This window comes from Malus sylvestris, chromosome 9, assembly GCF_916048215.2.
Source record: "Malus sylvestris chromosome 9, drMalSylv7.2, whole genome shotgun sequence".
Lineage (NCBI taxonomy): Eukaryota > Viridiplantae > Streptophyta > Magnoliopsida > Rosales > Rosaceae > Malus > Malus sylvestris.
In genome coordinates this window covers 621,659-644,168 of record NC_062268.1, presented here as the reverse complement: position 1 = coordinate 644,168, position 22,510 = coordinate 621,659, and the positions used below count along the sequence as shown (strand labels likewise).

The window sequence follows — 22,510 nt, the reverse complement described above, 5'->3', positions numbered from 1 at the left end:
AAACCTCACCATAGGGAAAGTGGATGCCAGTTGCAGTACATCGTCCGCTATCGTACCAATCGCCGATGAGTCTGAATGAGTCCAATTAAGAGTTGCAATGGCCTTCAAGCAGTCACTCTCTACCACGACCTGTTGGAAACCTTGTTGCTGAGCCATCTGCAAGCCATACCTCGCTGAATATAGCTCCAAAATTGGTACCGATATAACGCCTGGGAATTGTTGTACCCCTTGCCACCAAGTGACCTCCCCTCCAGTCCCGTATCACCACCCCCACACCACTCAGCTTGTCTTGAACATTCAGCGCCCCATCGATATTAATTTTAACCCATCTGTGAGTGGGGGAGACCACCATGGGGTAGGGAGACCCACCATGGGTATGAGATTCTCTTAATCAATGATATTCAACGTGTGAATTTTTATTTTGAACATTTATGTTTTCATTATATTTTTTGTGAAACTAACTTTATAGCGGATATTATAAAAGTAAAAAATAATCTAAATTAATTCAAAATTTAATTGTGGCTTGTGCGTGCTCATGGATTTTTTTACTTTGTAATTTTTATAAACAAATAAAACTATCAAAAAACCAAAAAAGATGTTTAATACAAGATAAAGGAATTAAAAATACATCTATGCACTTCATAACAGGAAAGTCGATATGTCCGAGTGGTTAAGGAGACAGACTTGAAATCTGTTGGGCTTCGCCCGCGCAGGTTCGAACCCTGCTGTCGACGATTTCTTTTTCATTAATGCATATTTTAGTATTTGGGCTCGGCCCACATCCATTTGTTCAGTTGGGTTTGGATCTTTGGGCTCGGTTGAGCTAATAGTCTATTTTTTCAGTTTATTAATAGGAAATAAAAGAGAGCTAATAATCTCAGACAACGGAGTACATGGTATTTACATGTAAATATTTTGGTCTTTGTTGGGTAATATTTGGATGCAAGCGATATAGTCACGAAAATCAAACTCAAGATCTCGGGGGTGGGAAGGGAATTGGAACTTAGATTCACTTGATAAACTAGAGGTGGTCATTTTAACTCCTCCAGTTGATCTATGTCACCGAAAATTTGAACTCAGGTTACTTCGGTTGAAGCATATTGATCTTTGCCGGTATTCCGATTGTATATCCGTATGTGACCGGCCGGTAAAACCCGGCCACAAGGCAACAAAGGTCTTTTTGTTAAATACCAAAATGATTTCTTAAGCAATTGAAAAGTTTCTTTAAAATCCAAATGCTCCACCAGAATCAATATTAATTTGATTGAAAGAAAGGGAGCTAATACTTAATAGGATTTCAGAAAAGGAATAGGAAAACAACTACTTATATACATAATGCCTCAGTGACAAGAAAGCTCCCTACCATCAATCTTAGTATCTCAATTTCTAATGGTTCCTAAAAAACACTGATATTAGAAGTCAGGTTAAACTAATGAGAGATTCTTAGATGTTATTGACTGTATAATTAAGAATCTATCATTCTAATCGGGTGACACAAGAGGTATAAATACATAATAGTAAGATATGTATTTTCTGTAAATTGTTCTCGTAGGGTTTTGTTGTCATGCGGGAAGCTTCCTTTAATTAGGATGCATGTGATGTGAGGTGTAAACTACCAAAGTACTAGAAAATGTGAATGTGCAATTTTTTTTTTTTGAGGCCGGAAAATCAAACCCAGAACGTATCGCGTAAAATTCGGTTCAGGAATTCATTTCCAACCACTAAGCCACCGATGGTTGTTGTGAATGTGGAAATTGGAATAGCTTGATACTCTAACCTTACACTTAACTTTTTTTTTCTTTCTCCATAGTCATCTTAACTTTTTTTTTCTTTCTCCATAGTCATCAATCCCTTGTCTCTTCCTCCCAAATGCTCAACTTTATAATCATGCACACCTTTCATCTTTCTTTCCCTCATACCATTACCAAACAATCCTTATCCCACTCATTATACTAGCAAATCACAATCAGATCACAGCTAACACACATTTCTTAAGTTTTGGGAGAGGTCAAGAGATCAAGCGCGTAACATACCGAAGGAAGAAGATGTCGGATTGGGGCCCGGTTTTCATAGCAGTGCTTTTGTTTGTACTGCTGACACCAGGACTGCTGATTCAGATGCCGGGAAAGAGCCGGTTCGTGGAGTTCGGAAACTTTCAGACGAGTGGAGTGTCCATACTGGTTCATTCCATAATCTACTTTGCTCTCATTTGCATCTTCTTATTAGCTATTGGTGTCCACATGTATGTTGGCTCTTAATTATCACTCGGTTAAAATACCACCAGCGTATGATCCCTTAATTAGCTTGTTTGTCTCTGCATCTGGATTTGATCTTGTACTAATGTTTGGATTTTCCCTCCTTTGTTTCGGAGATTTAAATTGCTCGTTAGGATCGTTGTTCATTGTTAAATGATAGTCAAGTTGTGAAGGTTGCCGTTGATTTTTAGCTTTGCTGGGTGCTGGATCTTGACAAGAAACATCAGTACAGATGGTCAAATAATTCGTATAATTTTCAGTTTTACAACCATTTAACCACATGTGATTCAGAATCTGTGGATAGGTAATCAAAACACGCAAGCTTAATCAGTAGCTGAGCCGAGAATTATGCGAATATTTAGCGTAGAATTAACCTAAGTGGCTAAGAATTAAAGCACACAAGCTTAGTTAATTAGCCTCCATGTTCCTACTAGGTGAGTTTCTAGCTAAAGCTTTAACTGGGGAACTTCTAAATTGATTAACCAACTAAACAAAATTAATTAAACGGAAAAAATGTGAAATAATCTGCTGATCTCTCCGTTACATGTCAAGATCGTGTGTTACTGCTGCTGAGCGAGATCCTTGTTAGCGATATTTCGTCGTGAAAGAATTACATTTATGCAGATTATGGAAGGTAAATGAAAGCATAAAGATCCTTGCAAAGTAGAAAGATTGCTGTAAGTTCATTTGCTATGAGTTCTTCATTTCACATAGCAGAATTCAGGAAGGTAAAAAGGTAAATAGCAAATAGTAAATAAAAGCAAGTAAAACTACAGAATTAACTCCACCTTTCAGCTGGTGTGCCAAAACCACAGCATTTCTTGGATCCTAAGCATAGACGTGAATGTCAAGAATAACAAGAAACAGAATGATGAGCAAACCATAGATCACGGCGTGCAACAATATCGATGCGATGCTCGTTTTCATGTTCATGAGTTCGAAGGGACGTTCCCTGCCGGGCATCTGAAACACCAATCCTGGCGACAGAAACGCAAATAGCGCGGATGCTATCAGCGGAGCTGCCCAATTTTTCATTGTCAAAACAAGATGTCACAGCAGAAGAATAAGGGAGAGGAGGGGAAGAATGTAGCAAAAGTATATATAAAAAAAGGAGCTTTAGATGCTTTATAATTTGGATTTATGCCCTTGAAAGAGGGGAATAAGAATCCCTTAAAGCTAGAAAGAGCATATTTATTCCACTTTAATTAGCCTTTTTCTAATGCTTTGGCGTTGCAGTTGTTAAATTGTTTGAGTAGGAATGAGATGTTTGATTAGAGGAAATTTTAGAATGGAACGGATCATCTTATCTTTATGATTATTATTAACACAAAAATATTTCATCGAAACCATCTCCCTACATTCCAATCTCATCCACCATCCTCTCGATCCCACTTCTTAAGTTTTTAGTGAACAATTACGTAGTCTAAACTGTGTTCTCGACGCACTAAAATTTTTATCGTCCAAAAAGCTTAAAGTTTTACAACCACATTTCAATGTCCGCTAAGGATTAGTCAAAGATGTAAAGAATAATTAAAAAAAAATAAAAGCTTTGAACTAGTGGATGGTGGGTCCAGATTGCACAAATCTACTCTGTAACCCAAAGCAGAGAATCGAACCTTCATCAGTAGCCAGTGGGCTAGTAGCTTCCTTATCTCCTCCACCGCTCGCCGTGGTTGCTTAAAAATTACAATCACAAAATTACAAAATCGTTTCCCGAATTCCGAATCCCAAGTGTCACTCTCACTCACTCAAAAACCCTAATAAAATACGCAAAGCAATTCATCCCCAATTCCTCCATTTCGTCACAGCAACCGAAAGCTCGCAACTTTAACCCCCAGCTCAAAAACCCAAATCCGAAAATCCATCATTTGATCTGAAAACTGATTTTTTTTAGGACGCAACAATGGCGGACTGGGGCCCAATATTGATAGGGGTGGTGCTGTTCATCCTGCTGCAACCGGGGCTGCTCTTCGCCTTACCGGGAAACAGCAAGCAGATGGAGTTTGGGCACATGAAGACCAACGGCAAGGCCATAGCTGTCCACACTCTCATCTTCTTCGGTCTGTACGCCATTCTCATCCTGGCCGTCCACGTCCACATCTATACCGGTTGATCCGGTACCGCTACCCTCCACCGCTCTGGATCTCATATGTATGTTGATCTGTCTCTCTTCCGGGCTGGCTTGTTGTAACTTAGTACTTGTTCTGTTTGCTTTTGAGCTCCATATAAATATAAAGCACGAATCTTTTTTCTGACTCGAAGAAGAAGATGCAGCTGCTTGCTTATGAATTATGCTCTGGTTTGAGATATGAGAAACCCCATTTTTTTTAATTAAATTCTGTTTACCAACTAATTAAGGTGCAATTTAATTACTGTTCCTTTATTTGTTAAATGTTGTAGAATAGTAGTCTGAACTTGTTTACTTGATTGTTGCCAAGTTGGATTAGAATCTTTCTGCCAGTGGATTAGGTTAATTAGATTAGATTAGAATATCGCGCGAACTTTGAATGAGACATCTAAAGTGGTGTTCGGAATTTTGAATAGCTACTCGTTTAGAAGGCTATGAATGTCTAGGCTTATTGGTGTCAAAAATCCGTTTGGCAGTTGTTGATATGCAAAATTCCAGCGTCGGATCTGTTGACTCTTAGGGGATTCATTTTGTTAAGCTTCACATTGCGCGGATAGAAACGGTAGGTTTTTATCTAGAACTTTCCCCCTTAGGACGTTTAAGCGTGCTTGGATGACAATGATACTCATTAAAATTGTAAGTCAATTCCATAAAACTAGGCTTATTACAATGTTCGTGATCCTATAAAACTTAAACATAATGGACCGAAAACTTAGCATCACTACGAGCAAATTCATTGAGATGCTCCTCCTTTACAATGTCAGTGTCAAGTGTGAATGTGAACCAAACCAATCATGTAGCACTACACCGTTAAACTAGGAACACAGTATAAGCCATAAGGGAAGAAGAAAAGCCGAATAAGGAGTTCGTTTACAAAAAGATGAAAATATATCGCAATATAAGAAGAAAAGAAGGAACTACTCCAATTGTGCGTGGTGGCTGAAAACAATATGGATTAGTTGAAATGTATGTGAATACCAATTGCAATGATCAAGATGGTGATTATGCAGAAGTATATGATGGCATGAACAAGAATAGCAATCCCGCTTGTGGACATGTTTCCGAACTCCATCACCCTATGTCTTGCCGGTAATTGGAATAGCAGCCCGGGCGACAGGAGGATGAACAAAACAACTGCAACAACAACCGGCCCCCAATCAGCACTCATCTTTCTATCTCTCCTCTCTCTCTCTAGGTAAGTTGGAATGAAGAGGTATGAAAACTTTGAGGCTTCTTTCTATCGAAATAGATAAACAGAGCGTTGTGCTGTTTCCGAATATGTAGAAGGACGGAGCCTAATGTCTTAGCGAAGAAGGAGAGATGGATGCTAAACTTAGTGAGAAAGAGAGGGGGATTAAAAGAGGAGAAAGGTATTAGGAGAAGGTGATGGATTGCTTTATGGACAGCAAAACAAAGATGTTTGCTTTCATAAGCTTCCAATAATTGTTCGAATCGTGGAAGCGGGCGTTTGATTTCCTTTGGACCACGTAAGAATTCTTCGTCCGATTGAACCTATGTTTGGAATGCTTTTCTTGTTTGGTCTAACTTTCTACACGAAAAGAAAAGACATTGATTTTAGCCGGTTTCTACAGGAAAAAGCTAGAATGCATACATCAAGGAATTATCGTGCAGAAGCATGTCCGCTACTTGAGTTGACTGCGGTCAATAAAGAAAATAGACGGAATTGCATAAATTGTCCCCGTGTTGTCTCATGTTGACCCATATGTGGTAAAAATAGTGTTATCTCACGTGGATCAACCTCAATCAAAATCGATATTTTCATCCCAAAGTGCACACGTGTTTCACAATGGTAAAAAATTTCATTTCTTAATTTTGACCGAGATTGGTAACCGGCTCTACTGTATGGGTTTGATTTAACGGTTTTTGTTACCACATGGGGCTCACTTCTATGAGCATGTATTCATTAGAGTTGTCTGAATAGGGCAACTCTCAAACAAATTAAGGATTGTGAGTCGTCATGTTTTGTAAGAGGGCCACAAATTACGCGATTGAAGCATCCTTACACGAAATTTTCTTCACATCTGTAAGAGTAATGCTATTCATACAATATTTTTGTACCACATTTTCACACCACTTTAGGTGGCATTTGATGTGGACAGCTACATCATTTGAATTAATCAGATTTTTAAATTTAGTTCATTATTTAATAAATTAATAATTAAGAAAAATTAGTTAATTAAATGATGATTGTGGTATACAAAGAGTCTTTCTCCTTCATTTCCTTGGGTTTTGCAAATTTTTCAAATAATGTGGTTGTCCACATCAAATGCCACCTAAGGTGGTATAGAAATATGATATAAAAATATGGTATGAATAACATTACTCCATTTGTAATTTAGCCAAGGCAGAAGTTTTTTGGCTACAGATTAATACGATGATGTTCGAGTACTTGGTTATGTTGGCAACAAATTGGACCCACAAAGGTTAACTTATTGGGCCTACGTTTGGGCCCAAGAATAAGTGGATTTGGGCCAGAAACAAGAGCCCAAAATCAAATCACCGTAGCCCATATTTTCCAAAAGTCCAAACAAAAGTGCCACGTAATGCCATCCAATGAGTAAAACGAGGAAGCCGTCTTCGTCCGGAAGCCGTCTTTGTCCGAAGGAAAGATACCATCGGCTGTTTTCTAACTCTTTGCTTCGTCGTGGAGGCCGGAGTATTCTACCTCTTTTTGTCTCGTTGAATTCCCGTTTTGTCCCTTTCCCGCCCGGACTCACCCTTTTTATGCTCCTTCCTTCTCGTTGCCCTTTCATTTCCACTTCCACCGTACCAGTCATCGTGTTCTTTATTATTCTATCCATCGACGTTGCTCCGAGCCTCGACCTTACTGCGAAACTAGTTTGTTGAAAGCATGGCGGATTGGGGGCCAGTTGTGATAGCGGTGGTGCTGTTTGTGTTGTTGACGCCGGGGCTGCTGTTTCAGCTGCCCGGGAACAGCCGGGTGGCGGAGTTCAACAACATGCAGACCAGCGGGGTTTCCATCTTGGTTCACACCATCATTTACTTTGGCCTCGTCACCATTTTCCTCATCGCCATCGGCGTTCACATCTCCACTGGCTAGCTTATATGCACGCTATCCATCTGCAACATTTACATTTTTCCGATCCGCGCGCATGCATGCAGGGGGATGCATGAATGAATTGTTTTGTGATCTTAGTAAGAGTTGAGTGTGTTCGATTAAATTTATCAGCACCTGTTGTCTATGAATGTTATATGTTTGATCAAGCTACTTGGATCAGTCTCACTAATTAAGTGCGTGTTTGGTTCACTCGCGGAACTGGTTCTTCAAAAATGAATTAATATTAGCCAAAGCAAGATGAATAAAACGCTAACACATATTTTGTGCACCAAATGAAAAATTCAACATGATATAACCTTTTGCTGCTTGTAATATTCTCTGCAATTGTTGACTCGATTAGAGTGATGCGGTCAATTGACCAAAAAAACGAGTGATGTGGTCTCGTCAATCAACGATGGCTTTGTCATAGTCTCGATTTTTGATAATAACATTGTACGCATCTTTGTACACTTGTTGATTAATAAAATATCGTTATTCCTCTTGTCATAAAAAATCAATTCAATATGGGGAGGGCTCGGCTAGATCTTGATCTGGGCCCACATGTAGAAGATTCCATGTCTGAATTATGTTGGGCCATACAAGTCTCATCAATTTTGCCTTTAATTGTTAGCAATCCAACAGCCCAACACGGGAGAGGGGTGTATTTTGTTCCCCTTTTTTTATTGGACCGACAGTGAAGAGGTTTTATTTTCCAAGGACCAGGATCCTCTCCTGAGCAGATGGAGAGGATCCTCCTGACCAGACACATCGGACCATTCATTTTTTATCCAACGGCTACAAACAGGGAGCCCCTCTAAAAGTTATAATAATTATAGCCGTTAGATAAAAAATGAACGGTCCGATGGGCCTGGTCAGGAGGATCCTCTCCATCTACCGAGGAGAGGATCTCTTGTTGGGTTGATTTCGTATGTTTTGAACAAATGTGTAGGGTCTGATATTGTGGTCACGTTTGTTTTTGAGTGGCAAAGCAACTCCACCAACATGATGTGATCGATTTCTTAGTGGTTCATTTTCAGTCCTTATTGGTTCATTTTCAGACCATACAATGTGATGATTGATGATTAAATTCTTTCTTTAAAATCAGTAAATAAGATTTAATTACCAACCATCACATAATATAGTTACAAAATACATACCCTTTAAGGGAAGTGATCCTCATTTTATTCAAAAAATGAGAATTATGTGTGGGACACATTCTGCAACGAACTTCAACGATCTGAACTCTCTATTTTGTAAGTCTCAATTCATAGATCATACTTGCACAAGACATACTTGCTAAGATCGACATATTTCGTCCATATTTCTGACATATCAGTTAAATAGAAAAAATTGTTATATTTCATCTAAATCAGTGTTTGACATTTCCTAAATTTTCATTTTAAATTCATATCATTTACATCAAAAGCAACCGATATCAATATATCCGTCAATATTTCACAAATTTACAGATATCTTCACAGCCATCAATATTTTAAACACTACGTGTACACACGTACCCAAATACATAAATATTAAAATATAATAATAATAATAATAATAATAATAATAATAAAACATAGTGTCCTTACATTACAAAGTCAAGTGGAGCTAATACAAGTCATACACGATATCACACGACACATAATCTCAAACACAGAGCGGCGGGGTCCACTCGGCGGGACGTCTCAGTCTCGACAGATGTCACCGCAGTTGGTGGACAGGGCAACCTGAGTTATTGCCACATGTACAATATAGTACATAAGTTGCCTACACCCCTGGAAAAGTAGTTAAAACAACTGTAGTATGGTGGCCGGAACATAGTCTTCGCTGCTGCGGCTGTTGTTGGTGGTGGTGGTGGTGTTATTAGCGGCGGAAGTGCTCTGCCGATCCGCTTCCTCATCGGCAGCTCGGTCCTTGCTCTGCTGCTCCTTCAGCTTCAGTGCTGCAATCTGAAAAATTAAAGCCATCAAGTGACTGAGTACTAGGTATATATTTAACTTGCTTTTCTGTCACAATTTCTACCTTAATTTCTTCAACAACTCCACAAATATATAATTATATTTATATACCTCATTTTCCAAGCGAACCTTCTCTTCTTTCATCTGTTTTTCCTGTTCAGATTTAGAGCCATGCATAAATATTTACACCAACATATCAATTGCACCAATTACAATTCAGTGACGTAGAAAATATGGATATAAATATGGCACCAGCAGAAATTCAGTGATCAAACAACTGAGAATATAAGAAAAATATTAAGTGAACCAACATAGTCGATCTTAATGTACACACAACAAAAAAATGAAGCAACAAAAATGAGGCAGGGGAGAAAGATTAGAACCCCTTTCCCCGTTACACATAAAAGTACAGTGCCATGGATAAAACTGGCTGTGTTGGGGCCGGAAAAGTGAACTGGGGCAGGGGAGAAAGATGAGGAAGAATTGTACGTTAGCCATAAGATTGAACAGGGAGGATCGACTAGGGTGTCTGATGAGAGAGAGCCTAAATCTAAGCTGATACTGTGAAGAAAAAGGACTTTTATTTTTCATTCATTCACAAATTTACAACATACAGTGAACCTAATCTAGAAGATTACGGAGAGATTTTGGAGAGAGACAATCTCGCTAATATGGATGAATCATATATTTTGTAGTTCAAACTTTACTCAAAACCTGAAGAAACACCTGGATATCATGGAAACAACAGAACTTACTACCATCACAATTGTCCAGAAATTAATACTCTTCACAGGATTTACCACTTCCAAAACTCAAGGACAATAGCATATAACAAAAGAGAAGAGACATTTCAAACATTATTGATCATCGACGAAATCCCAGCAAGAAAAAGAAACTATATATGCAGGTTTGTATTCGAAAATAGGTACTTGAGCCATTGAAACCAGTCTGAGTGAAACCATAATGCTATTTTTAGGTTCTTTTTCCATGTTCTGTCTCAGTAAACCAGAATACGAACTAGTTAACAAACCTTTATTGATCTTGTTTGTCGTAGAACTGCATCCAATTCCTTCTCAAGCTGGGTGAGCTCTGGAACATCTAGATTATCAATGTCTTGTGTTTCCATATCGCTGCAAGAACATAATCAGATATAAGTCATCAGATATAAGTCACGTGGGTGCAATGTAATGAAGCTTCTGTACATGATACTTACCGTTTAAATATTTTCAGAGATCGGTTAGCGCCTGTGCGGAGACCACTGCTTTCTGAATTATGGTTCTGCAGCCGAGATTAGCAGGATGTGAGAAGAGACGATGTGGTAAATGATAAACCTCCATTCTTATCCAGAGAACATAGGCTGAAAGTATTGCTACTGGCTTTTGTAATTATTTTGACAGTGATACAAAACTTTAAGTCCTAACAAATACAGTAAATTGGTTGTCCGGATCTGATACAAATGTTAAGAGTGACTTCTGTTAAAAAGAATGGAAAATGATATTTTTCATATTTATTGAGGTGCAAAGTATCGCATTTAGAGTGACAAGACATACTAGAAATTAAATCAAGGAAAAAATCATGCATGATGTAGGTTAAGAAGACTAGTAGAGTTGGTTGAGACTTGACAGAGTTTACCACATTGGCTTGGCAGAGTTTAACACATTGGTGGAGTGAAATTAGGCATGATTGGGAAGCAATTGGTACTCCCCATCTAACACAAGGGCAAGGGCTTGAGAGCATCTGGAGACTAAGAAGCGACCGCAATGACGGGCCTTGAGATTCTATCAGGAAACCTAATGGCAGGGGGTAAGTAGGCCAACCTCTTATAAGCTTATGCAAGGTTTCTTAACTCTACAAAGTTTCACATCTTCACATCTTCACATGCTCCTCACCTGTAGCAAGGTTCGCACAACACATAAGAACAGTATCTGATTTGGAGCACATGTGGCCATATGGCTTCAAATGTTGGATAACTTATTCTATACTATGATGGAAGTTGAGATTACGGGAGAAGTAGTCTAACTCATTATAAGGATGTTTAGGATTTCTAAACTTTTCAATATGAGACACCTTTCTATATCTTCACATGTGCTTCACGTGTGACGACGATCAAGTAAAACATAGGAGCATCACATATTGAAATCGAAGGACTCGCTTGAGCACGTGTGGCTGGGTAAGGTCAAAAGTGGGCTAAGTTGCACTTATATCATGGAAGAAGTTGAGCTTCACCCTTAACTTTCTAAGAAATAGCTTTCGCATATCCTCACATGCCTCCAATGTCTAGAGGCAGTCAAGCTAATCATGTGGACAACACATATGAAGTAACTTGGAGCACATGTGATCATAGAGTTTTACATGTGAGCCAAGTTGGACTCCCGAAATAAGGCTACAACGACAAAGACTTTGTCTATTCCTAAATAGGTTGTGACTAGAAGGAACTCGTCTCATCCTCACACACCTTCTAACATTGATGAAACTTAAAGCACAACGCATGGACAAATTAACCGGGTGACCTAGAACAGGTATGGCCTTTGGGCTTCACATATAGACTAACCAACTCCGATACCATGAAGGAAGTGGAAGTTTAATCCTGAGATCAATTGGAAATAAGGGCAGAGGCCCCAACTTCTAATAAGCTCTGGGGAACAAATCTTCCGATTCTCACAGTTATGGAGTGAAACTACACATAATTGGGAAGCAATGGACAAGCTTACTTTTTCACCTGCACCTTACAAACAAACAGTGAAGTTGGGGAGGGGAGCTAATACAGGACACTTGCAAGGTGGGCTGTGTTACCATGTAGACAGTGACCACAAAAGCTTAAATGGATAAAAATTTGACCAACAACGTACATCAAACTTAGTTTTTCACCGAGCTCGATAACTTGGTAGATTAACATATAGGTGAATCCAATTTATGATTTCAAATTCACACACTGTTGATAAGTATGCTTATTAATCCAATCTTGCTCAGATGGTGATTGCGTGTTTGATTCCTGGCAGGTTTCTCATATACTAAGGTTTCAAAGAAGATTACATCTTACAAGTGAAAATAACAAGAATTGTTAACTACAAGGATATAATCCTGTTCATTTTACGCAGGGTTAAACGTTTGACTAACCTTGTCAGTACCATCAGCAGTCTTGGCAGCAGCAATCTCCTCATCATTATGTACCTGGTAACGCTCCAGAAGCTTTTCAAAACTGTAGATAAGGGTCACAAGAAAAAATATATATATCAGAAGCAAGATTATTTTATGCACTGATTAACATGACAGAAACAAATAATCCATGATATACTTACACGACAAAAGATGCCATTTGAACGAATATAATTCATCTAAAAGGTAGGATTAAATTGAAATAAAACATCTAGGGCTAGTGATTAACAGTGAATTAAGAAATGTGGAATTTCGTAAATAAGTCTAATTGTCAAGAAGCATGCACAAACAGACACGCCCCAACTCCAAAACCCTAGAAGAAGTTGAGGTTTCACTATAAATCCAATTAGTGATATGATGGGTAGACCAATTACTTATTAACACATGCAAGGTTTCAACTTTTTTCGATGTGGGATTGTTACTCTCAACACGCTCCATCGGGTGTTGCGGGTTTTTCAAATAGGGTGACATCAAGAGCGTGTGGCCGCTGAGCTTCACACATGAGACAACCTACTTTGATACCATGAAGAAGTTGAGGTTACACCACAAACCAATTGGTAATATGAGAGTAGGTCAATTACTTATAAGCACATGCAAAACATCTCATTTTCTGGATTTAAAATTGTTACTCTCAACACACACCCGTATAGAAAAGGAGGCCTAGGGCTGGCTATGTAATGCAAATATATGAAGCCTCAAAAGGGGTCCACTCCTTACTCATGTCAAACATTTCAATGATCTTTTAATAAATAAAAAAAAACGAAATCGGCTTACTATTCCTAATAGTGGAGTCCATGCATGTGAGATATCAAGGGATTTAGAACAAAAAAAAGAAAAAAATGTACTACGTACTATTAGTATGAGGAATTTGAAATACAGTATATGATCATTATAACGATAAACAAAGTATTAAGAAATGACTCATATGAAGTAACCATTTGTACATCTCTTTTAGTCATTACAAAAGCATGTATCGTATGCTAATGATCATTCCAAAAGTGATTTGAAAATCCTTCTCACATATATTTGTAATACCAATGAATTATATTTCTAAACCCCTACCTCTCCCATTTTGTAGTCTTTCTCTTACAATTCGGCCTCAATCCCTTAGAACTTGCAAGTTCCTCACACAAACATAACCTTAACGCATTGTATCTAACTCATTCAAAATCCTTCGTCTACTATGTTGTAGAGCATTTCTAACTTATATAACCTAAATTGCTTGACACTTGCAAATTCCTAATCCAAGCATAGCCTAAGTCACAATCTTCACATGGCGAGCTTGGAGCTATCCCAATTCAAAATGTCATTATTCGCAATTTAAATGCTAGCTCCTTCGTGGTCCAAAAGCATTAAACTCCAAAATCTAATTGCCCTCAAGTGAGTCCGGATCTCAAGCGTTGTCTTTTTGCTACGATTCCATTTGTTGCGAGCAAGCTAGTGAATGAGTTCGACCACCAATATTCACAAACTTGTGGAAAACCGAATGGACACAAGAGGTAGGTCAAAGCTTCCTTTTCTATTGTATAAAATTTCAAAACACGGACCCTTTCATGTGGGAATTAAGAATAGCAACACGGACCCTTTCAAAACACCGAATGGAAAAATGTAATGAGTGATGATTGGACTTAAGAATAGCAACTTTGATACTATATTAGATTGTGAGTATCCAACCTAAATCAATTGTCAAGAGCAAAAAGGTACAAGATAAATAAGCAATGAAGATAAAGCTTCTTTTTTTCACGGTGGGTCAACTCTCCAACACATGTCCATATTCCCTTCTAGTTTAGCCATGTTCCAAATAGATATGAAATTCTAACCTATGAACCTCGACTTTTGTGTGTGTCCTTGAGAGTATCTCACATTAGAGATGAAAGTTTGGCATTAGATATTAAAAGGTCCTTTGGACCTCGTCGCGATTGCCAATTGTATTTTAGATACTTACACTATAATATATATAGTAGGTTAAGCACATCTTAGGACAAACAAAAACACTTGCTCCTAGGTAAGTGAGAGTTGTGGCATGCTGGGAGTATCTTTTGCATTAAGTACTTAAAAGAACTTGACGTTTCCACGTATTTCCAATTGATTGTGCATTGAGCGTTTATAATCTAACTTGGTATCAGAGCTAAAATTAATAGATATCCTTGAATTGAAACATGATAGGAAACAATAGGGACCAAAACAGAATAAAATTGAAACAATAGGGATAGAAGTAGAATTTTGTTCTACAAAGAATGACATTTGGTGGATGTTAACCCATATGAGTTGGAAGAATCTCTAAAGATCGATTCTCTTTGGAAAAAGAGGAAATGAGTTTCATGACAATGTGTTTTTGTCTTTTTCATTACTTTCTCAATCCCTTATTAACTAACTAGTCTTTTCATCCATTTTCTTTATTTTTTATGGGAGCTCTTTCTTGTATCCTTGTTGTAGGTTTAAAGTTGTCCGACTAATTTATGCGACTAGTGTTTTCATAAAACCTCATGTACCCACTTAGTATTACAAGTCTAGTAATATTCCTCTTCCCTTGTAAGTGTTTTCATATTATTACTAGCCCATTGTGAGGCTAAGCACACTCCCTCTCTCTAGTATAGATAATATCATTTATTAAAAGAAAAAAGATATTAAAAACTCATGAGGGCTGCTCTCTCTCTCTCTCTCTCTCCATTATGAGACCTATATATTAGACATTTCCCTTAGTAGTATCGAAGTAAGACGGTGCCTACAAAGCCTATACATGTAACTATTAGAAGAATACGAATTTTAGGTGTTCACCATTGCATGCATTATGAGACAGATGCTCAAGGTAAAAGGGATAGAGAAAGATCTAGGAAGATTTAGAAAGAGACTTTAAGAAAAGACATGAAGTATTTGGAGCTAACCGACGACTTGGTGTAAAACCGAGCCCACTGACGTTGTAGAATTCATACAACCATCCCCGCTTAGTAGAATAAGACTTTGTTGTTGGTATTTCACCATTCCATGCATATGGTAAATCCCCCAAGAAGGTTATAAACATTACGGCAGTATAGGAATAAGACTTTGTTGTTGGTATTTCACCATTCAATGTAATGTGAATGCCATGACCATTACGGCAACACTTCAAGATAAACGGGCCAAGGATGAAAACTTGATTCAAGGGAGAACTGATGGATCAAATAGTTGGGCCTTATCCCTATACTGCTCCACTGGAGATAAACATTAAATCTAAACTTCACATTGCAGTTTAATGCATATCTTGAAAGTGTTTTAGGAATATCTAAAATCGCTTTCAGATGATAAGTGAAGTTTTAATAATGTGTGACATGAAAAGCTAATGCTTTTACATTTTAAAAGCACTTATGAAAGCCTTTATGAAAAAAACACCTACCAAGTGCTTCTTCAAGAGTTCCAACTGCATTTTTAAGAAGCACTTGAATTTGTTTGAACTTTTTAATTGCTTCTAATAAAAGTGTTTATGAGCAAAAGTATTTTCTGAAGGAATATTTTTAAACGGGCTCTAAGTTTGGGGCAAAAATAATGTAAATAGTAGACCAAGGGACGTTCACGACGTGGTATGCAATCGAGTACTTGGTTTGGAGAATATTGTCTCACATCATAAAGTTAATAAACCTTGTAAGGGCTTTAGAAGGAGTTGGACTATTCTTCAAATTTTCTTAATTGTATCGTAATACTTTGGCTCACGTGTGAAAACGGTCACACATACTATATATTACCTAATATGTGTTGTCAACAGTCACATGTGCTCATTCATTTGATGTGTTCCCACGTATTTGGTTTGAGTGTAGTCACATGTTACGGTATGTGTGACTTTGTGAACAATTATACCACATAAGGATATGTAAAAACCTTCTTGTCATGCAAAGGTTTATAAGGAGCTAAGTTGATCCCTCTAATCAGTTGTTTTAAGGTGGAACGTCAAACTTCTTTCGTAGTATTAAAGCAAGTTGACCATGTGTGAATCCTCACTATCCTCTATGCTCTATGTCATTAATTACATTGTCTATGTTTTAAGCTTGAAAATTTACGAACACATCAATAAGTGTGTGAGGAGTTGAATTATTCCTCAATTACTATTTGGTTTGGCTTTACTCTACGCCAGATGGCAGACTATGAGGTATGAGGTCAAGCTAGGACGCTAACTATGTCAGTGGATTATCATCATACACATTATTTAGATGCATGCATAACTTATCTACATATATATTGTATTTTATGAAGTATACGCTTAAAGTTCTTTCCTATAAATACTAGTTAATTTCACATTTATAGTCAGATCATATGTAATAGACGATTTTTTTTTTTTTTAAAAGGATTGGTTTTCAAAAAAAAAAAAATTAAAAGGATTTATAAAAGCATATTTTTTTATAGAAAATTAATTAGATTGTCATCTTTATAGTAGATTTTATTTTCTTGTTTTTTTTAATGATGATGCCATATCCAACATAAAAAACAAAGAAAAGAGATCCTCTCCGGATCTCTTCTACCAAGGTTACCAAATCAAGTGATCTGAACCTTTCAAATTTCATCCTACGGCCCACCTGTTTTGACCACTTAAAAGCTACAATAATTTTTTACCGTTTGATGAAGTTTGAAAGGTCCGGATCACTTGATCCGGTGGCCTTGGTGAAAGAGATTCGGAGATAATCTCTTCTCAAAAACAATGATGCCATAGATTTTGATCCTTTCTTTTAGGTATGTTGTTAATGCAAAAAATCAAATTGATTTTGGAACAACGTATAATCAATGTATATGATCTTCGAAAGGTTACTTCGGTCGCCAAGTGTTAAGTATTTTGTAAATAGAGATAGGAAAACAAACACCAAATATATGTAGTTAATCCTAAGTTGGGCTATATGTCCATGAGGGTAGAGGAGTTGTCATTAATATTCAAGCACAATCACCATTAGTGAGTTCTAATAATGAATTAAGTAGAATAATAGCATTAGGGATTAATTTATTGGACAATATTCTCCTTTCATAGCTGAGGAGAGTCACGTGTCCGCTGTTGATGTGACTCTTAAGATTTTTATTCTGATGTTGACACGTGTTGCGTTGTGGTTAGCCTTTTGGTTAGAGAGAACCTCTTGTGCTTCGGCAACAATGCTCAACACGAATCCTTCAGTGGGTCTCTGAAGGTATATAGTTGATGGATGCCGGTAATTTCGAGAGTATTGTTTGTATCATACTTCACCAATCTCGAAACTACCGAGCACCGGTCAACTTTATACATTCAGAGATCCACTGAAGGATTCATGTTGAGGGGGTGTCACCGAAGTACAAGAGTTTTTCTCCAACCAGGAGACTAATTACAATGCTTAACGTGTTAACATCAGAATAAAACTCCTAGAGTCCACACTGACCGCGGACGGAAGCATGCAACTCTCCTCAACTATAAAAGGAGATCATTATCTTACAATTAATTATAATGCTATTATTGTACTTAATTCATTATTAGAACTCACGAATGATGATTGTACTTGAACCTTGGTATCATGTAAATTCTATATTACTAGTGAAAACTGCTCTACCCTCATGGATGTAGCCCAACTTAGGGTGCACCACGTATATCTTGTGTTTGCTTCCCTATCTATCTCTTTACACACTTGGTGACCGAAGCAACCTTGCAAATATCATACCCTGATACTTTACACTGTTCCAAAGTCAACTCGATTTTGTGCATCAACATATATTATAAGAATATACAAGTAGATTTTGATCTTCGTCCTTTGTCTTAGGTATATTAGTTAGTTATATTAGTACGATATATAGAAGTAGATTTTGATCTTGGTCCTTTCTTTCCTAGGTATATATTTATAACACTACGTAAGATTTTATTGAACTTTATAAACTTATGTACCTTCGCCCTTCATAGAATTGACTACATCTTTCTTCTTTCTGCAGAAAGAGTTGATGTTTAAATTCTCGTAGTTAACATCATTATACAAATATACTTACTACAGGGCAACTTTAATATTTTTTTAAATTTTTTTATTTTTAAGTTCAAGATGGTTAACAAACCCGAGCAAGCTAATTAATTACTTCTTAGACGCAAAAGTCACCAATAATCGTGCAAATCGAACGAATAGACGGAGACCTTCACCTCCTATTAACCCTATAATACGATATCAGATATGCTTAAAAGTAGACATTGACTGCTCTGATGATCCATTCTACTACGTGCTTCGCCAACTCACGTCATGCCGCGAAACAAACTTCAACTCAGACATGCCCACGACGTGCATGCATGGCAATTTACTCTAACTTTACCATAGCACTCCTTATGCATGGAAACTTATCCTTATCATCTCAACATATCGTCCTACACTATTTCAGTGAATTATCGAATGAATTCTTTCATGCAATGAAAATACCACTTGACATGTTGACGTGGTATTATAAATTCACTCACAAACTAATTTGACTTACAGTACATACAACAATTAATACATGAGTGCGTACTATAATCTCAACATACAAAAAAATTATCACACACAACGTCCTATCGGATCAAATGTTGATTATATTGAATATTCGCTATTTTAGATACCTATGAGAGCTAGTATTACTTCCCCTTCCACACTTTGGATTCCATATCACATCGTGTTCACAAATTAGATGTGATTAGACAATCTATGAAAGGTTGAGGTACGTGATAAGTAGTCGATGATAAGATGAGGTATGTGATTGTTTTTCAAGTCAGAGAGCAATGTTCTATTGTCCTACTGGAGTCAATAATCAAAGTGTAAATTTGAATCACACATTATTTAGGTAAGAACTAGATACAAAGAAAAGGATAATATTAGCTAGATATGTATAGTACGAGTCTTCACTATCTTATTAACTATATCTATAGTACTCATATAACAGCAACTCGGGTCCTCCACAGGACAGGCCCCTTGAAGAGAGTGAAGCTATGCCCTACTCTAAGGACACCACTGTCGGTAGTATAGTGACATGCAAACATATTATAGAGAAGTGGCGGTTCTGCTAACCCATATTTTAATACTTACTTTAATTACTTTAATGATGACCATCTTTCGATCGCTTCAATCTTAATATATATATTACGTAGCTATAAAGATGTTCACGTTATCAACGGTTGACGATGGATGCTCCAGTTATTCTGTTGTATACTACATACACCATAGTGTTGTACATGCATGCATGGGATGAGGTAAGAAGATGATGATGATGATGATAATAATAATAATAATAATACAGAAAGCTAAGTCAGTGGGATATTTGGTCCAATGGCGACCATGGGAAGCGTAGGATAGGAGAAGGCTGGAAATTCAGAATCCGAAACTCTCACTTGTAACCAAAGGACAAAGCATATCTGTAAGCAAGGACAAAGAATATCGAAAGCTAAAGATATACGGGAACGATATTTGTTCTTTCAAATTTCCATCCATATCCCCAAAGGGACGAGGATATACACAAACTAAAATTATACAGAAGTTGTGAAAAGATGACACACACAACAACAGAAAATAAAAAATAAAATTAATAAATAAAAAATAAAAATAAAAAACTAAAATAAATGGATCCATTGATTGGTAAATTTTTTAATTACATAGCAGCCTAGCACTACAGAGGGATACATACAGAAGAAGGAAGAAAAGATCATTCGAGAGCCAGCTGGCCCGTTCCTATTTGCTAAAGAATTATTCGCGGTGGAAACTTGGAAGGAAGAAGAAATTAAAGGGGGCGTACCTCTCGGCGCTACAGAACTCGTAGAGCCTCCCCTTGGCGGAGAAGATGACGAGGCCGACCTCCACGCTGCAGAGCACGGACAGCTCACGTGCCTTCTTGATAAGTCCGCTCCTCCGCTTGGAAAACGTCACTTGCCGCCTGATCTTGTCGGCGATTGGCTTCAGCTGCACCTTCCCTCGCCCCATTAATTACTTGCTCTTCGCTTGATCTCAATTTCTGTCTGTCTGTCTGTCTGTCTCTCTCTTGTTTCTCTCTATGTAAAACCCTAACCCTAGAAGTAGCAGCGGATTCGAAAGAAAAGAAAAGGAAAGAGGGGTTTCTTCTAATTACACAGAAATTAGAATCCCCACCGGCTTGCTCTATCTCTGATAGTTTAGTCAGTCAGTCGGTAACTCCTCCCAGCCGTTGCTTGTTGCTTCTTTGTTGTACTTGTGTTGTTGGATACCATTTCCATTCAAGGAATTTACCGTTTTAACATGAAAACTGACCGACCCTGTCTCTCTTCTCCTTTCTGTAGCTTATTCAACTCGGGTGTGTCGACTCGGTTCGACTCGGTGAAGATATTTTGAATGGAGGATAGTACTCAAAAGAAAGAAAGAGAGAGAGTGAGAGAGTGAGAGAGTGAGAGAGATATTATATATATAGAGGGAGAAGCAGAGGATAGATACTCTTGGAGATATTGGAAGTCGTACTATATAACGTGTTTTTATTTGAAACACCAACTACAGCTGAATTAATGTAAATATTACTATTTTGGTTTCTAGGACAAAATTGGAAATGTACCCGAGCAAAATAGGAAAGTGATGTTTTTGGTGTTTGAGCGGATATTTAAAGTTGGACTTGGTGAGAGTGAAGGCCCAAGAATACAAAATCCAAAGGGAGAATTGGGCTCGGATAAGGTAACAGCCCAAGAAGAATTAAAAATTATTTTTGCCAAGAAATAGGCAACAAGCCTATGTTAGAAGTGATGTGCGACAGAGGGCAGCTCACCCCAGCAAAAAGTACTTTTCAAGGGTGTGGATGGGTAAATAAAAATGGTGACTCACCACGTTCCGGAGGACATCACTAAAAGGCAAAGCTTGGACAGTTGGGCTAAAATGTCTATAAAAGCAGCAAGAGACCTCAGAGACAAAAACACTAAACCAATCAATCAAAAGACATCGCACTTTACCCTCAGACAAGCAAGAAAACAGAAAGCTTTAGTTTGTCCAAACTTTGTTCTTTTAGTCATAGAAAGCCATCTTTTGTCAAGTTTTAGAAGCTCAGCTACTTTTCCTAACATTGTAGTATCGAATCCCTTTTTTGTAAACTCGCTTTACCTTTTATTCCCCAAATATTACAACCCTTGTAAAACACAATGAGAAGTGGCTGCAAGAGGATGAACCTTGCCTGACAATGTTATAATCATGGCCGAGTCTCTTTTGTTTGTACTTACGTAAAGTAGATCTGTTGTTTAATGCATTTGTCTTTGTGTTGTAAACCATTTTCAACTGCTTTTCCAAACTCATTTGTGATTAATCTAGCTAAACTAATTAACCTTACGTCTTTAGTGTTAACTGTAATCAAATAAATAGTTGGAAGGGCCTTAAACTCCTTTTATCTGGACATATAATATCATGAGTAAAAGTCTTTGTTTACAAGGCAAGAAAAAGAATTTTATACAGACTTAACTCATATGTAACAACCTTGTAAGATCAAGAAGTTTAAGTAACTTGTGGCACAAGTAATCAACCCAGTTAAAAAACAAAAAAGAACAATTTGTTATACAAAAGATAATAGTGGCACGCTCATATTTATATTAGTTTTGATTGTGAGTCTCAAGGCCTAACAAATGCCCCACAAGGGCACCATTCAAACTAATAGCAAACTCATATTGCATCACATCAAATAGTAAACCTTGCCCGACAGGCAAGGCCCTAGGGAGTTGTGCAAAGGACAGATCTAGCCCGAACATCACCAAGGGAACTGGCAGGTGCGAGTTGAGGAAGCCATTTTTCGGCAATTTTTAGAACAAACTAAAGTTATTTTAGGATGAGGACCCTCTCTGGATCCTCTTTATGGGGATTCTATGAATCCTCACATCCTAGACATTTATCGTATATACTATATCGTACGGTCAGTTTTCGTTAGGTACTATTTGTGTTTAATTTTAAATAATAAAATTCAAATGATTTTTACTGCTCGATGTATGATGAATGACTCAGATATAAAGATC

The 22,510-nt window shown here is 37.5% G+C and overlaps 5 protein-coding genes, 1 long non-coding RNA gene and 1 other non-coding gene across 7 annotated transcripts; 4 read left to right on the top strand and 3 right to left on the bottom strand.

Moving 5' to 3' along the window:
- Positions 1-652: 652 nt before the first annotated feature.
- Positions 653-734, top strand: TRNAS-UGA (transfer RNA serine (anticodon UGA)). Its single transcript has one exon. It is a non-coding gene; the product is annotated as a tRNA-Ser (tRNA).
- A 1,175-nt stretch (positions 735-1,909) lies between these two features.
- Positions 1,910-4,608, top strand: LOC126583239 (uncharacterized). Its single transcript, XM_050247567.1, has 3 exons — positions 1,910-2,232; positions 2,864-2,889; positions 4,150-4,608. The coding sequence occupies exons 1-3, from the start codon at positions 2,046-2,048 to the stop codon at positions 4,366-4,368; spliced, it is 432 nt and encodes a 143-aa protein (XP_050103524.1). The 5' UTR covers positions 1,910-2,045; the 3' UTR covers positions 4,369-4,608.
- On the bottom strand, positions 2,920-3,350 carry LOC126583237 (uncharacterized). Its single transcript, XM_050247566.1, has one exon. The coding sequence runs from the start codon at positions 3,288-3,290 to the stop codon at positions 3,084-3,086; it is 207 nt and encodes a 68-aa protein (XP_050103523.1). The 5' UTR covers positions 3,291-3,350; the 3' UTR covers positions 2,920-3,083.
- Positions 4,609-5,008: 400 nt separating the features above from the next.
- LOC126583236 (uncharacterized) lies at positions 5,009-5,902 on the bottom strand. Its single transcript, XM_050247565.1, has one exon. The coding sequence runs from the start codon at positions 5,549-5,551 to the stop codon at positions 5,339-5,341; it is 213 nt and encodes a 70-aa protein (XP_050103522.1). The 5' UTR covers positions 5,552-5,902; the 3' UTR covers positions 5,009-5,338.
- A 1,353-nt stretch (positions 5,903-7,255) lies between these two features.
- Positions 7,256-7,633, top strand: LOC126583441 (uncharacterized). The gene has a single exon (XM_050247792.1). It carries the CDS (start codon positions 7,256-7,258, stop codon positions 7,463-7,465), a length of 210 nt encoding a protein of 69 aa, XP_050103749.1. The 3' UTR covers positions 7,466-7,633.
- A 1,242-nt stretch (positions 7,634-8,875) lies between these two features.
- Positions 8,876-20,920, bottom strand: LOC126583830 (truncated transcription factor CAULIFLOWER A-like). Its single transcript, XM_050248354.1, has 6 exons — positions 20,296-20,920; positions 12,538-12,619; positions 10,634-10,698; positions 10,451-10,550; positions 9,532-9,573; positions 8,876-9,411 (listed from the first exon to the last, which is right to left on the bottom strand). Exons 1-6 carry the CDS (start codon positions 20,478-20,480, stop codon positions 9,250-9,252), a joined length of 636 nt encoding a protein of 211 aa, XP_050104311.1. The 5' UTR covers positions 20,481-20,920; the 3' UTR covers positions 8,876-9,249.
- On the top strand, positions 10,649-12,673 carry LOC126583831 (uncharacterized). The gene is made up of 3 exons (XR_007609842.1): positions 10,649-10,738; positions 11,069-11,223; positions 12,420-12,673. It is a non-coding gene; the product is annotated as an uncharacterized LOC126583831 (long non-coding RNA).
- Positions 20,921-22,510: the final 1,590 nt, after the last annotated feature.